At 40.8% G+C, this 16,096-nt stretch overlaps 1 protein-coding gene across 5 annotated transcripts in view; it reads right to left on the bottom strand.

Moving 5' to 3' along the window:
- Window positions 1–16,096, bottom strand: part of RPTOR (regulatory associated protein of MTOR complex 1) — a 502,533-nt gene that overhangs the window by 103,975 nt on the left and 382,462 nt on the right. For all 5 annotated transcript variants that reach the window (XM_061615781.1, XM_061615780.1, XM_061615782.1 and 2 more), the window contains one exon: window positions 6,955–7,073. In XM_061615781.1, the coding sequence (XP_061471765.1) occupies window positions 6,955–7,073 (119 nt within the window). The remainder of the gene's footprint in view (window positions 1–6,954; window positions 7,074–16,096) is intronic.

A 16,096-nucleotide genomic window follows, 5' to 3' on the forward strand; every position in this document is an offset into this window, starting at 1 on the left:
ACAAAGAAAAGGCAGAAGTGCTCAATTCCTACTTTGGCTCAGTCTTCTCCCAAAAAGGATCTGTGACCCTCCTGGAAAACATGAAGTAGAAGGGGCAGGATTGGACCTTGAGATTGATAGACAAATGGTCAAGGAACACCTAATCACTTTGAAAGAGTTCAAATCGGCAGGGCCCGATAAACTGCATCCTAGAGTGTTGAAGGAACTGGCTGAAGAACTCTCAGAACCGCTGTCTATTATCTTGGCGAAATCATGGAGGATTGGTGAAGTGCCGGATGACTGGAGGAGAGCTAATGTTGTCCCTATCTTCAAAAAGGGCAAGAAGGAAGAACTGGGGAACTACAGACCAGTCAGCCTAATATCAATCCCTGGAAAAACTCTGGAGCAGATTATAAAGCAGTCAATCTGTAAGCACCTTGAAAACAATGCAGTAATTACTTAGGAGCCAACACGGATTTATGAAGAACAAATCCTGCCAAACCAATCTTATCTCATTTTTTGACCAGGTAACCTCCCTTGTGGACTGTGGGAATGCTGTGGACATAATATACCTCGACTTCAGCAAAGCTTTTCACAAAGTGCCCCATGATATTCTGATTAGCAAACTAGCTAAATGTGGGCTGGAATCCAGAATGTGCAATTAGCAAGCCAGCTAAATGTGGGTTGGCTCCAGAATAGTACTCAAAGAGTGCTTATCAACGGTTCCTTCTCAAACTGGGCAGAAGTAACGAGTGGGGTACCACAGGGTTCGGTCCTGGGCCCAGTGCTCTTCAACATTCTTATTAACGACTTGGATGAGGAGGTACAGAGCATGCTTATCAAATTTGCAGATGATACAAAATTGGGGGGCATAGCTAATACCGTGGAAGATAGGAACAAAATTCAAAGGGATCTTGATAGGCTGGAGCATTGGGCTGAAAACAACAGAATGAAATTCAACAGGGATAAATGCAAAGTTCTACAGTTAGGAAAAAGAAACCAAACGCACAGTTATAAGATGGGGGATACTTGACTCAGCAATATGACACGTGAGAAGGATCTCGGAGTTGTTGTTGATCACAAGCTGAATATGAGCCAACAGTATGATGTGGCAGCAAAAAAGGCAAATGCTATATTAGGCTGCATTAACAGAAGTATAGTTTCCAAATCACGTGAAGTATTAGTTCCCCTCTATTCACCACTGGTTAGGCCTCATCTTGAATACTGCATCCAGTTCTGGTTTCCGCACTTCAAGAAGGATGCAGACAAACTGGAACAGGTTCAGAGGATGATCAGGGGACTGGAAACAAAGCCCTATGAGAAGAGACTGAAAGAACTGGGCAAGTTTAGGCTGGAGAAGAGAAGACTGAGGGGAGATATGATAGCACTCCTCAAGTACATGAAGGGTTGTCACATAGAGGAGGGCCTGGATCTCTTCTCGGTTGTCCCAGAGTGCAGGACACAGAATAATGGGCTTAAGTTGCAAGAAGCCAGATTTCAACTGGACATCAAGACAAACTTCCTAACTGTTAGAGCCATACAACAATGGAATCAATTACTTAGAGAGGTAGTGGGCTCTCCGACACTGGAGGCATTCAAGAGGCAGCTGGACAGCCATCTGTCGGGAATGCTTTGATTTGGATTCCTGCATTGAGCAGGGGGTTGGACTTGATGGCCTTATAGGCCCCTTCCAACTCTACTGTTCTATGATTCTATGTTAACAATGAAAAAAGGAGAATAACAAACGTGGCTACTTTCATGAAATGAAAAATTCATTAAATTACCAATCTGACAAAAATGTCAAAATTTGACCTTGATGCCTGAGCACAAGTTCCATTCCATATAATGCGTCAACAGATTTCCAGAAAGAAGAATATTTAAATCTGCAAACAAACAAATGTGTCTAACTTACGTCTAACTCACCTAAAACTTAGAGCAAAGAAAATTCCTTGTGTGTTCAGGGGTGAAAAATTACTTTGTGGCCCCATAACTGAAGTCGATTCAAGGATGGGGAACCTTTTTGGCCTAGTGGGCCACATTTCGTATATCTCCCCATCCCCGCAGTCCAACTCTGAGATGTGGGCAGGACCATCCGCCATTCACAATGACATCAGGTGATTAACAGGTGGGTCAAACTTGTCAAAGGTGGCCCATGAAGGGTGGGGGTGGGGAACAGTGACTTAAAGCACCACACAAGGCTTTCACAGAGCCCAGCGCAGCTGATGGGTAGGGATTTAAAGCCTATTTTCTGCAGGGTTTGGTTGTGTGATCAGGTTCCCCACGGAAAACTCACTTTTGCAGCTGATGCAGCTGCACCTTCCTTGCATCTCTATCTACAGTCCATATGGCCTCAAATGTGGTACAGGTGGGCATGGTTTGGGAGAAATGTCCTGGTGGGCCAAAGGGGGAGGTCTGATGCCCCAAATTTGGCCCATATGCCAGAGGTTCACTGCCCCTGCCCTACTATATAGGCAAACTCTGCCCTAGAAGCCAACAATCCATTTGTGGAATATATCCTAAATCACTTTGGCCGAAGAATAAAGTGAAGGTTTATCCTTATTGTACTGATAACAAATTAATCCTACCTAGGCCAGAACATCATGAATAATGAAGTCTAAAGAGTAACTAGGTTTTGGTGTCTCTTCATGCACATGACTGCATATCACAGTGAGTATACTGGACAGTTGATAACTGTCAAGGCTATGTGAGCCTTAAGCTGTCCATATAAGATGTCTAGTTCAAACAATCTGAGAACAACTTCATAAATTGTAAGCAACAGGTCTGAAAAAAGATGTAAAAAGCATAATTGTTCACTCTAATTAATGGCTTGGATAAAAAATCCCATTGCATAGATGGAAGGCACTTCTGTTAATGTTGGGGAAACCAGTCTCCCTTCCCCCACAAGACTGACTTCAGGTGGCGGGGAGATCTTTTAGAGAAGATTTCAGAGACCTGCAAAGAAAGATAAAACAGCTTTCTGCATGTGCATTGGGATCTTTGGATCTAAACTGAATTCTTTGTGGTGTTAAAAACAATATAGCTAAGACTCAAGAACAGTATTTGAATCTGTAAAATAAGGATGTTCAGGCCTGTAAACTCTTTGACCTAATGTCATAGTAAAGCCATGCACCAACTTCTGAAGGAATATATATCCCTTCCAGTAGCTCAGGGTCTTGTTTACACTTTTGTTATGCACTTGGATGTCAAAGGTTTGCAGTCTTGCTAATCTGGCAGAAAAATCTCTTGACTCACTGGTTTGGAGCTGCTATATATGGAGGATAGGCAAAGCTATCTCTAATTACAGTTTGTAGCTAGCCTCTTATAGCTACATTAAACAACTTAAAATAAAGAAGGCTGCCAGCCTAAGTAGATGGGGCCAATGAACATGATCTATTTAGTGTGCCAGCATGTACATTGGCAACGTGCATTCGTCAGTTTTGCTCAGAATGAAGGATGATGCATTGGACTGAGCTGAACCATGCTGGGTTGGTGCATGTGGACAGTCAAACAGCTAGATTCTAACTTTCAATGCAAGTCCACATTTTGCCACTTTGGCTTTCAAAAAAGATAGGCACAGCAAACTCAAATGATCATTTTTGTGTGATGATGAAAAGTTTCCATTCTTACCATGGTAATAATTGGTTTCACCAGTGTTTCAAAATCAAGATACAAGCTCAGATGATCTTGGAGTGAGTTTTGGATTGATGGATGTTTAGTTTGTATTATACTTCACGTGATATGTAACGTTTTATATTGTTTGGTGTCTGTTACACCAGCTGTATTTTATTATATAAAATTTAATATATAAAGATAAGATATAAATATATCTGATCTCACGTTTCAAGCTCATGGCTTACTACATCCACACTTGTATAATAATACTTCACACCTTTTCAATAACATGATAAGTTAGAAATCTCTGTTAGAAATGCTCTGAGTATTCATACCATCATTCCAGATGCTAAAATATGGTATCACACTATTTTTATCACCACATGAAAACAGTTGCCCCACTGGAAGCCCTCCATGATGAATGAAGTTTACTCAATAGCAAAAGTTTAATTCAAACTCTATTAGGGTTGTCAAAGTGACCTAAATTTCAAGAAGCAGAGATGAAAGGTTAAGGTTGTAAAGTCAGTTGCTGTAATGAAAAGCTGTAAAACCAGGTTTAGACTAGGATTTAGTGGTCTTAATTTCCCATTTTCATGGGTTTAAACTTGTTCCTTTTAAGTACTATCATTGAGAAACACATGCTTTGGAATCTGTGAAAGAAGAGATGACCACCACGCAAGATCTGCCCTTAGATTTTAAACTCACTATCTAGACAACACTGAAGTTCATCTAAACACATAACAATGGTAGTTCAAAGAAAAACTCTGTTAACTCTTGAGGATTCAACAGAAAAAAATGGAGCTGGTTCACACATTCAACAGAAGTGGGGAATACAGACATTCAACTTCTAATGTAAACTTCAAAGAGAAAACTGCTGGCTCTCATTCATGTTGAGATCCATGAGATCCAACATAATTTCAGAAGTGTGGACTTAAGCACAAGCCACTGATGCTTCTGAAGTCTACTTACATGCATTTGAATTAACTCTTTATTATGAACCTAAGCTAACCAACATAGGTGCAGATATCTTGCCTGCTCAATGGTGCAAGTAATCATCACAAGGTAAATGTGATTTGCATTCACTGTTATCTCAACACTGTTTCGTGGGACATACAATAGGTCATTGCAACATTCAGTTATGGATCAAATGCTTTGGTTTCTACTGCATTTCCCTTTCTACTAAAGAATACGGAACAATATCCTGCCAAAAAGTGTAGCCATTTTCTGTTAACTTCTTTATGGAGCCAAGAAAATGCATAGTACAATCTGGGATGTGGTCCAGAAATTCTTGTGTGTGCAGAAAACATCTATTACCACCAAGTTAAAAGACTATCTGAACAAGAATGCCAAATGTGAAATGCCTCAATTTATTTATTCAACATGATGTTGTAAAAGCTGAAAGAATAAGAGACACAAAGGATGAATGGTAGGTGAATAATTGGCGGCAGCTGAAATCCTTGGCCACAAAGTAGATTTTCTATCCCTTTACTATTTGCCAATCCCTGGCTTCAGCAGCAACACATTTCCTTTATCAGATTTGCAAATTTTAAGGCCATCTGGATGTGAGTTGTCCCTAGCTTCTTTGACTATCATGGAGTATTGTTTTTAAATGTTTTTATGTTGCTGTACACTGCCCTGATGTTTTGCAAGGGGAAGTATAAAAATACGTTTATAAATAAATAAATAAATATGACCTCTCCCCTGCCAGTCTGAGCACCTGCACAATCCCCTTAGGGGCATTTATTCATTAGCTAAGAAAATGCCCCCCAATATGATGATGCGTATTATTTATTATTATTCTTTATTATTTTATTTATATCCCGCCCTTCTTCCCAGCAGGAACAGAAATGCAAATTTGGCATTGGGTTCCAAGGTGGAGAGAAAGGGCAACTTTGACAGAGATGATAGATAGCACTAGCTCCGTAATGACTCAGAGAATAATCCACTTTTTGCTGAACTGAACTTCTCTTGAAGGACATCACTTAAAAGATACTTACTTTATTTATTTATTTATTATCCCGCCCTTCCTTCTAGAAGGAGCCCAGGGTGGCATCTATGGCTACTTATTAGAAGGCCTTGCTTCTTAGCCAACTTAATGCCACTAGTTAAATAATGATTTAAAGTACTATCATACCAAACTCAGTAAATGATTTGGCAGCAGCAGCTTTATAACCAGAGTGAATGATGAAGAAAAAGTGAATCAGGTGATTGAGTGATGCCTCCTATTATATACCCTCTGTATATTCTCCTAGAGGACAGGATCTGCATGCTACATCATAGAGCCTGCCCACTGTACAACTTCGTTATGCTACACGTGAAAGCACACCTACTTTAATTACAATATGTGCAAATAGTTAAGAGGCTCCATTGAAGAATTCTGATATTACATTAACTTAAAGGAAGAACTGTAGAGCTAACAATTCTAAAACAGCAGTGATGGCAGACTCTGGAGTGAAACACACATCACCTTTGCAAAATGAAGAATAGCAATAATGGTGGTGCTTTCAATCCATACAAGAGAAGTGAAGAGTGGGATGGGATGTCTGCATGCTGACTCACATGTACTAGATCACCTGCACTGGGCAGCCGTTGTGGCCTCAATCTGCAATCCAGTCTTACTCTCCCTTGCATTATCTAAATGAGTTTGCAAAGACAATAACCAAAGTCCAAGGTCAAATTTACTAGTTAAACATTCAAGGAAAGCTCCATTTACCGGGTTATTCATGTTACATAATTCAATTCCCTCAAATAACTATTTCCTTCATCAGCTGCCTCTAGTATCTTATATCTAGCAGTTACCTAGTAGGTAGCTCCTCTTCTGGAGCTGTTTGTGAGTCTATTTTCATTTTCTTTCTCCCTCTCAGAGGACAGAGTTGCACATGGTGAAGAAGAGCAATGTTAAGAGTTAAGTTTCAACCCTTCCACAAAATCAGGAGCGAACAAGGATGAATAGTTGCATATTATGTTTGTGGGAAGGGGACTGCCATGGGAAATCAGAACAAGGTTATTAGTGGGATAAAAATGGGTTCAGGGCACTTTCATTCTAATAAAAATGCATAATTATAAAATTCTGCCTGTCTCTTTTTTTCCTATGTGTCTTGTGCCTGATTTGGATTGCAAAGTCTTGAGGTGGGGAAGATAACTACTTCTTTTCAGTTTAAGAGTCAGATTATAGCTCTTGGATTAAGTTGGAATATAAATAAAAAGAAATAACTAAATAAACAAATTCATGTGAGAATCTCTACAAGGTCATTCGACAAGGTCTCACTGAAGGGTAACATTATTATAAGAAGCCTTCCAAAATGGGAGGTTCAACAATTATCTACTCATAGTTTGCACAAGCCTGAGAACTCAGTAGTTTACCTTGTAAGCAATGCTGTTCAGCACTTTCATAGCCAAGTCTGAAACATCTGGGTATGGGTCAGCAGCCAAGTGTAACAGGACTCTCCAAATCTGTGTGTAAACACTGTTGAAAGAAACCCCTAGAAGCAAAAGGAGAAAAAGGGGTATATTTCTGAATCAAATCCTGCGCCCAAGTTATCATATTATATATTGATATTGATATATATACTTATTACTGTGACAATGTACCAGATTCACTATTATTATTTATATAGTGCCATCAGGATATATGCTGGTTGGCAGAGCATTGGAAGCAAAAGATAAATCCATGCCAGAAGGAGATTACAATCTCATGAATTAATGGGTATGTTTTTGACTTACTACCAGACATAGAGATTGAGAGGTCAAATTAGAAATGCTAATAAAGTCTGGTTATATGACTGGCAATGATTCCATGGCCATGTTATTTTACTTGAATTTGAACACATTAGCAGTCTCAAATAATCTTCATCCCAGCCTTCACTATATATCATAGTTGTGACAGGATCTTTGAAAGCTGAGTCATCTCATCCATATAAGATAGATGTTGTGATAAAATAACAGTGATTAAAAAAATCAGCCACAACTAATTGCAAATGAAATTGGTACTGCTATTTTTCCAGGAAAATATGAAAAATAATTCACACTGGAAAGAAAATTCCTCTTATCGGTACTGTGATCACACCTCAAATCATTTTTATTCAACATTTGGGACACAATGATGACTTTTGATAGTTTAGTTGTGAATGTATGCCCTCATCCATGTTCTTGTCCTGGTTACATAGGCCAATTTCCATTCTAACAGAAAAAAAGCTTGTAAGGCAGCTCACTTCTTGACTTTTCATTTGCTCATGCAACTTGCAGATCAAATGACTGCTTGATTGCCTGATACACAATGGATTTAGCAGAGTTAAACTTAATACTAACTCTTCTTACCATCACAGTAAAGAAGACACTTTTCAAACTTTGTGGTACCATTTCTTTAGGTTGTGTGAGAACAATAATGGGTTAGGCACAGGATTCGCACAACTAAACCCAGAGTTCAAATTCCTGCTCAGCCATGAAACCTACCTTATAGGGCAGTTGTGAGGCAAAAACTGAGCTCCTTGGAGGAAGAATGGGATACCAATGTAACAAAACAAGACTACTGCAGCCCTTCCCAAACCTTTCATTTATATATGTACACAGAATAGTGTCTTGGTAATGGGAAGACTGGTATTCATCTATCCAGTCTAGAATAAGAAAAACACAAACGCTCATTGGAGGACAGCATTGGTCCAGTTGAAACATGACACAGGCCTCTGGCAAAGTGGCTGCTGTCCTGTTTATATGTGCTTAATACAGGTACTGGCCCACACATATATACTGTTAGTACTCCACTTGGGCTAGAGATATAGGTAGTGATGGCTCAATTTCCCCCAGCCTGATCTGGAAAAGGGCCAGTTAAAAACAATCATTTGAGAGACCCTCCAATGGACATTGGGGGGAAAATTGTTTTTGTACAGCCTTATTACATATCTCTGGGCACCCAGAATCCTTCCTGACACCAATGATCACTACAAGCCATCTCCACTACCCACTTTTTCTGCACTTACCCAGGTGAGATGTGCAGTTTTGAGGAGGAAGCCACTTCAAGAACTTCATTTTGTAGGTAGAGTACAAATAAGTATACAAAGGGTGATATCTAACCTTAGTCATAGTCAGAGTAGACCCAATGAAATAAATGGACTTACAGGATATCAGTGAAGCACAAGAAACTGGCCTGGCCATTGCTGCAACCAAGTACAGCAATATCTAGGCATGATGGGATTATCTTTGCTCATGCTTCCAGTGGTGGCTGGTGGCTCCATGTCAGTGGGGCAGAGGAATCCACTCTAGATTTTAGTCTGAACCTTCAAGGACCTGTCCAAGGTGCCAAACCTATTGTGCTATTCTTATGGCAGCATACAAGCCTTAAGCCAGGGGTAACCAATGTGGTGGCCTCCAGATGTTTTGGACTACAACTCCCATCAGTCCCAGCCAGCATGGCCAATGGTCAGGAGAAGGTAGTCTATAACATCTGGGAGGGCATGGTTACACCTGCCTGAATCCTCCCTTGCAACGTGATAAACCCCCTCCCTGCCTCAAGTTTAAAGCCTGCTTCCTGGGTTACTACATTTCAATTAAAACATAATACAAATGCACAACAGATTTTATGCACACCAATTTAAATTATAAATGCACAACAAATAGGAGAATAAATAGAATAACAATATCTCATCTACAAACTCAAGATTTTCAGTATTTCAAATTAAGTCATTTCATCTCAGGTATGCAAAAAGCCCTCCAAAATTGGGCTGTCCATCCTTATGGAGGAAAAAGAACTGGCTAGGCAATTTCTTTGGGTAGAGAATTCTACATGTGTGCTGCCACTACTGAGAAGGTTCAAGCCTTACTTATCATCCAGGGAACCTCTGATGGGCATTCTCAATAAACCCTTATTGGATTATCTGAATTAGTATATGGGAAGAAACATAATGGAGAAGGTGTTCCTTAAAGTCCATTTAGGGCTTTAAAGACCTGCATTCTCAGTTGTGTTTGAATCATAGAATAGTAGAGTTGGAAGGGGCCTATAAAACCTTTGAGTACAATACTCGGTGTACTCCTTTAAGAGCAGGTATAACATAGTATCTCTGGCCAATTTCTAAGAGAGCCTGTAAGGGAGTATGGTTGAATATCTCGGATCATTAATGTGTCACTCCGCTTTTATAAGAAACCATGAACACCCACCCAACCAGAGAAAACCTTGATATTGATCACATGAACTACTTATTGAAAAATGAAGTTACAAAATCCCAATTTTATAGTGCCTGATGGTTTGCAACTAATCTCAATCTGGGAAGACCTCTTAATATATTATTTTTGAAATTCATACTGAGATTTATCTCAGAGTTGGATGAAGTGTCAGATTAAGGTGCCTTTGATCATATAAATAAAATCAGAAGCTCGAGTCACACTGAAATCCAACCCCCCTTTACACCATGCTTGGGATATGTGTTGGATTGGGTGTAGATGATCCTCTTCTCAGCTCTGCTAGCCTCTGCCTGTGAAGTCACACCAGCATTACTCTGCTGGTGTGGAGCTTCTCATTCTGCCTACTGAGAACAGTGGCAGGGATCTCACCAGTGGGTGGAAGCACCAGCAGCAGGATCCCAACCACTGCTAGCTCATAGAAAGCTCCAAATCTGGGACACGGAGCAGCTGAGCCAGCCCAGGATCTGCAGGATCTCAAACTGGCCCCACTGCTGTCACTTGACAGCATCAGGGCCAATTACTGAGCCAGCTCCAGGCTGGTGCAGAAATCTGTCTATCCCCACACCCCCACTTTGGCATGAGGGTTGTGGATGTGGCAGATTCTCTACTGCTGGGATTTGGATTGCCCTGCCCATGTTTTGTTAACGCACAATAATGTGAAAAAATGCCCTAAATATGGTTATATCCACTAACTGGCCACACATAAAGTAACACATTAGTATGCAGTGCAGGTAATTGAGGAAAGAACAGAACTTGATGAAGGAAACTATTTTATGTTTGAAGTTTTCAAAGTGATCAGCTTGGATTCTAGCTTTAGTATGATCGGTGTTTTGGATCTAGAGATTACAACTTTTGGGAGCACAAGAACATAGCCTTCTCTAACTGCAGCACAATCAAAATAGCTGCTTCGCTTATTCCCACTTACTTCAGAGCTCTAGAGATTTGCTATGCCCAACATGGTCTAAGAATCTCAAAAGAAAATAGGGAATTTTTAGGAAAGCTCAGCAGAATGGATCTGGGCACTTGATTTTCCTGATAAGACCAATCCTTGGATGGAGGGGTATGTGTGTGTGTGAGGAAGCACTATGACTGCTACCTGATATGGATTTCTTTATTTCAAAATTTATAAACTGCTCTTCATTCAGATACAGGGTATTGGTTTTTGATACAAGAGAAGCTCTGCTAGATCAGACCAAAGGTCTATCTAATCCAATATCCTGTTTCCCATGGTGTCTATCTGGATGTCCATGCGAAACCTGCAGGCAGAGCATGAGGTTATCAGAATCAAGGACTAGTAGAGTTGGAAGGGGCCTATAAGGCCATCGAGTCCAACCCCCTGCTCAATGCAGGAATCCAACTTAAAACATACCTGCCAGATGCCTGTCCAGGTGCCTCTTCAATGCTTCCAGTGTTGGAGAGCCAACCACCTCCATAGGTCATTGGTTCCATTGTCGTACTGCTCTAACAGTTAGGAAGTTTTCCTGATGTTCAGTCGAAATCTGGCTTCCTGTAACTTGAGCCCATTATTCCATGTCCTGCACTCTGGGATGATCGAGAAGAGATACTGGCCCTCTGTGTGACAACCTTTCAAGTACTTGAAGAGTGCTATCATATCTCCTCTCAGTCTTGATAGCACTCTCTCACTATTGCTCCTCAGGGACTGTTATTCAGAGGTATGCCCCCTCAAATCCTGGAAGGAGCATACAGCCATCATGACTAGTATCATCTATCCTACATGAATTTGTCTAATTCCCTTTGAAAGCCACCCAGGCTGATGACTGTCAACACATCTTGTGGCAGGGATGCTATAGTTTAACTATGTCATCTACTTCCTTTTGTCTGCTTTGAATCTCCCACTATTCAGTTTCATTGGATGACCCCAGGTTCTAGTGTTATGACAGGGGGTTGGACTTTGCTATCCATGTTCTCCACACCATTTGTAATTTTATGTTTCTATCATGTCCCTCTTTATTCACCTTTATACTAAAAAGGCCAATTGTTTTAACTTTTCCACACATGGAACTTGCTCTGGTCTCCTGATTATTTGCTTACCTTATTCTGAAACTTTTTCCAGCTCTTTTTAAAGATGTGGTGACCAAAATGCTCTCCCCATAGAGGTGTGCCTGGCTTCAACTCTAACATCTTTCTTGCACCAGGCTAAGACTTCTTAACACACCTGAACATTTGGATGCTGGTACAGTAGGGCCCGCTTTGCGGTGCTCCACTTTGCAGCGTTCCACCAATACAGCGGTTGTCAATTGCAGAAAGGCCCCGCTCCTACGGCGCTTGTTCCACTTTTACAGCGTTTTTCAGGCATCGAGCACCATTTTAGACAATGTTGGTCAATGCGTTCCACTTTACAGTGGATTCCGCTTTACAGCGGCAGTCCGGAACGGAACCTGCCGTATGAGTGGGGCCCTACTGTAGCTGTCTCTTGCTTGTTCAGTGGATTGTTTTTAGCCGCGTGCTGTTTTATGGTGCTTGCTTGTGATAATTTTATGGTGGGAAATGTGTACTTTTTACTGCTGTATGCTTTTAATATTTATTTACTATATAATTCTCCTTGAGACTTTCAGGTATACGATGACACGACAATAAATTTATGATAACAGAACTGGACACAGTATTTCAAGTGTGGCTGCACCATCAATATGGTCTTTGGCAGTTGAAAGATACTTTTTAGGACCCACCCTATTTTTGTGATCGTAATTTGTTTTAAACTGTTAAAATGGTGTATTGAAAATGGTTATAATCCAACCCTGGGACCTTATGGTGAACGGTGGGTAGTAAATCAAATTAATAATAATCATAATGATAATAACAAATGAAATTGTTTTATCTCTGGCCTCAACAGCATCAAACTCCATTGGCTACCCCAGGGAGAGCCAGTGTTAAAATTATATTTTGGATTACTACAAAGTTACCTGCCACCCTCACACTGGCAAAACATCTTCTCACCATTGATATGGGTCAGTTGTAAAACATCTGCTTTGCATGCAGAAGGTCCCATGTTCCATCCCCAGCTTCTCCAGGCACAGCTAGGAAAGCTTCCTGTCTAAAATCCTGGAAAAGCTGCTGCCAGTCAGTGTAGACAACATTGAGTTAGATGGACCAATGGTATGGCTCAGTATATAGCAGCTTCCTATGATCAGTCATGAGCCTAAAATGATATGAAAAGGTACGGGAAGATGTCTGAACAGACTAAAAATTTCCAGGTTGGCCACTGTATGGCCATTCCTCCATGCAATTGGTGCTCCCTCACTCTTGAATTAAAATGATGGCCAACAACAGATTAATGGATGGGTACCTGATATGGGCCTAGCTTGTTAATGAGAACTTAATTCTGTTTTGAACAATAGAGTCAGCAGTATGGAAGTGAGGTGAGGCTTCAGTGGCATTCTGGACACCTCCATACCACCTAGCAGTAATCTTTGTGCTGATGGGATGGTTGAATACTGCCCAAGGGGTCCAGCCTACTTTTAGCAGTCATGGACTCTGATGGAGCAGGTGAGACAGTGGCTCCACTAGGGCTTCTGAGCTGGTCCTCAGTGTTAAGAGGATAACCAACATGGCCTCCTTAAGCTGAAGAGGTACTGGCACAATGGGCTCCTCTTGCACGAATGCTTCTAGTTTACAGTGTGTATATTTGGGGCTCGCCTTGCGGGCAATTCCCTCTCCTACTGTGAATCCCTGGCCTCATCCCCTGAGGACCCCAGATGGCTGATCTCAGCTTTGGCTAATATCCTCTCACTCTGCTTAGTCTAGGACTCACCAGAGGCAATTAATGTCTTTTGTTGTGTCAGACTTTGGGTTCATTGAAGAAACTTGACTTTGGGCGCATGTACTCTGGAACATGCAAGAAAAAAGCAGGAACAAATGATGAAAGTCAAGAAAATGCCAGCTGTCAGTGAGTCAGGCAGTTTCTACCATCAGGAGAGGTCTCCATAGCCCTCTTCTCCCTGATCAGCATTCTGCATCCTGTGCTCTTAGTTCTATGCAGAAGGTTACACAAGGACTGCCGGGAAATCTCAACTGTTTGAGATTCCTTTTAAAGTTCATGAAAGACCAGGAGTAGGGTGGAGAAGGCATCTATCTTTCAGTATTCCAACACCCTGTGCTAACACACACCAACACTCTGTCATGACAGAGGAAGAAAGATAGAAACACACACAAAAGGCTTTGTTTTAATATATCTGAACTTTAAAAAAATGGAATTCACCACTGTAATTCCTCCCTCATTTAGGAGAACAGAGCGGATTTCTGTGAAGAATTTTTAGACTCATTAGTGGTTAAGGTGTTGGACTACGACCTGGGAGACCAGGGTTCAAATCCCCACATAGCCATGAAGCTCACTGGGTGACCTTGGGCCAGTCACTGCCTCTCAGCCTCATGAAAACCCTATTCATAGGGTCGCCATAAGTCAGAATTGACTTGAAGGCAGTACACAGAATGACTACTGGAAAGTGCACTCCCCTACCTCCTTATATATTATTTCTCCCTTTTTTCCTCTTTAATGAAAGGATTGGTCATAGCACTGATTCATACGAGTGACACATCCAAAATTGCTTCTTGTCAAGCTTGAACCAACTGAGTCAGTGTGCTGATGAAAGGAAATACCAGCAGCAGGAGAGAAAAGCTGCTCTACTTTTGCATAAGGGGCTATAATAATAAATAAAAAAGGGATACAGAAACAAAGCACAAGGAAGGAACATTATTTGCTGCAAGTTCATCTAAAATGACAGCTCTGTAATTAGCTGGACCCATTCAAAACTAGTTAAATGGACCTTGCAGTACAGAGAGTTGTGAAACAATTCCTTTAAAGCAATGAATATGTGAAGTAAATTGCTTTCTTCACTGATGGTTTTTAGTTTTTATTCAGATATGTATGGCTCTTCATTCAATTTAACAGCCACGATTAGGGCAGTACAAATGGTTTACATCTTTCTGCCTCACCACCCTGAGTACTAAAAAGGGCATGGCTGAATGGCACACAAAAGTTAAGACAGTTGTGATGACGTTCAATTTTTCTTCAGCGCCTGGCTCAGTCACAGACTGGAAGTTGCAAGAATTCAGCATCACAATCTCCAGCTGCAATGCTCTCAACTATAGATGGTGCCAGACTTCAGAACTGGAGGGCTCAGAAATGAACTCCTCCATGCTGATTGCAAAGGAAGGCAAATTTGCCTTAGCCCATCATTGTTTGTTGCCCAGGTCTCCTTTGGGAGGAAGGGTGGGATATACATTTAATGAATGAATGACTGAACAAACACCATGCCTATGCATCAGTCATCCTCACATCCCCAAATGATTGTCTACCTTCCCAAATTTACTGGGGAGGGGGGGGGAGGAGGTAAACTGCTGCCAAGGAAAGCTGGGAACAGTGGAAATCCCATCTCTAAATTCTCGCTGTGATTCTGTCAACCCAGTGGAAATTAATTCTATTTTAATTTATTGTCTGGACGAAGTGAGCTGGCAGGAATTAAGAATTAGGGATCCAAACATTTCTGGTAACACAATTCTGTCACCAGGAGCACAGTGAGAAATTTCCCTGCCACATACCCCTGGTAAATTTGGGGAAGGCAGCAGTGAAAACTACAGATGATGCTGGGCTGGCAGATCCCAGGTGGGCCTAGTCTTTTCTAGGTTTGAGAATTCTTAGAAAAAGTCTAAGTATACTGATAGTTGTGGTACACAGGAATCAGTTTGAAGGAAGACTTTACGCATCCATGTGACCTATGTAAAATAAACTTTACACAAATCCTTCAGCTATCACTGCCTATGCCAGTGGTTCCCAAACTTTTCCCTCACAAACCACTTGAAAATTGCTCAGGGTCTTGGCAGACTACTGAAAGATTCTGCCAGTTATAGCAGTTGTAATGTGCTGTGCTAGATGCCATATGATTTTTAATTGCATTGTTATTGTTTCATATGTACTTTATTGTATTACAAGTTGAATAAATAAAATACAAAAGAAGCAATAAAAGTACAATTAAACATCAATATGAATATTTAATGCAATGGATGTGCCATCTCCAGTCTTCAACCACAAATCCACAAACATGTGATGGAACACCTGAGTGAAGCTCACAGACCAGTTAGGGAACTTCTGGCCTATGCTATTTGGTTGTATTAATCAGTTTGTGCTTTTATGTGATGTATATTTTACCAACATGGCAGACAATTAAAGTAAGGCTGTAACAAGTTAAATTGTTAATCAAAACATTTTGATTGATTAAAATGGCGCCCTGATCAATCTCCTAGCACATTTATTTATTTAAAAAACAAATACTTATAAAAACTACAGATTGCAACTGTTACCTCAAAGGATTCC

This window comes from Rhineura floridana, chromosome 3 (assembly GCF_030035675.1).
Source record: "Rhineura floridana isolate rRhiFlo1 chromosome 3, rRhiFlo1.hap2, whole genome shotgun sequence".
Taxonomy (NCBI): domain Eukaryota; kingdom Metazoa; phylum Chordata; class Lepidosauria; order Squamata; family Rhineuridae; genus Rhineura; species Rhineura floridana.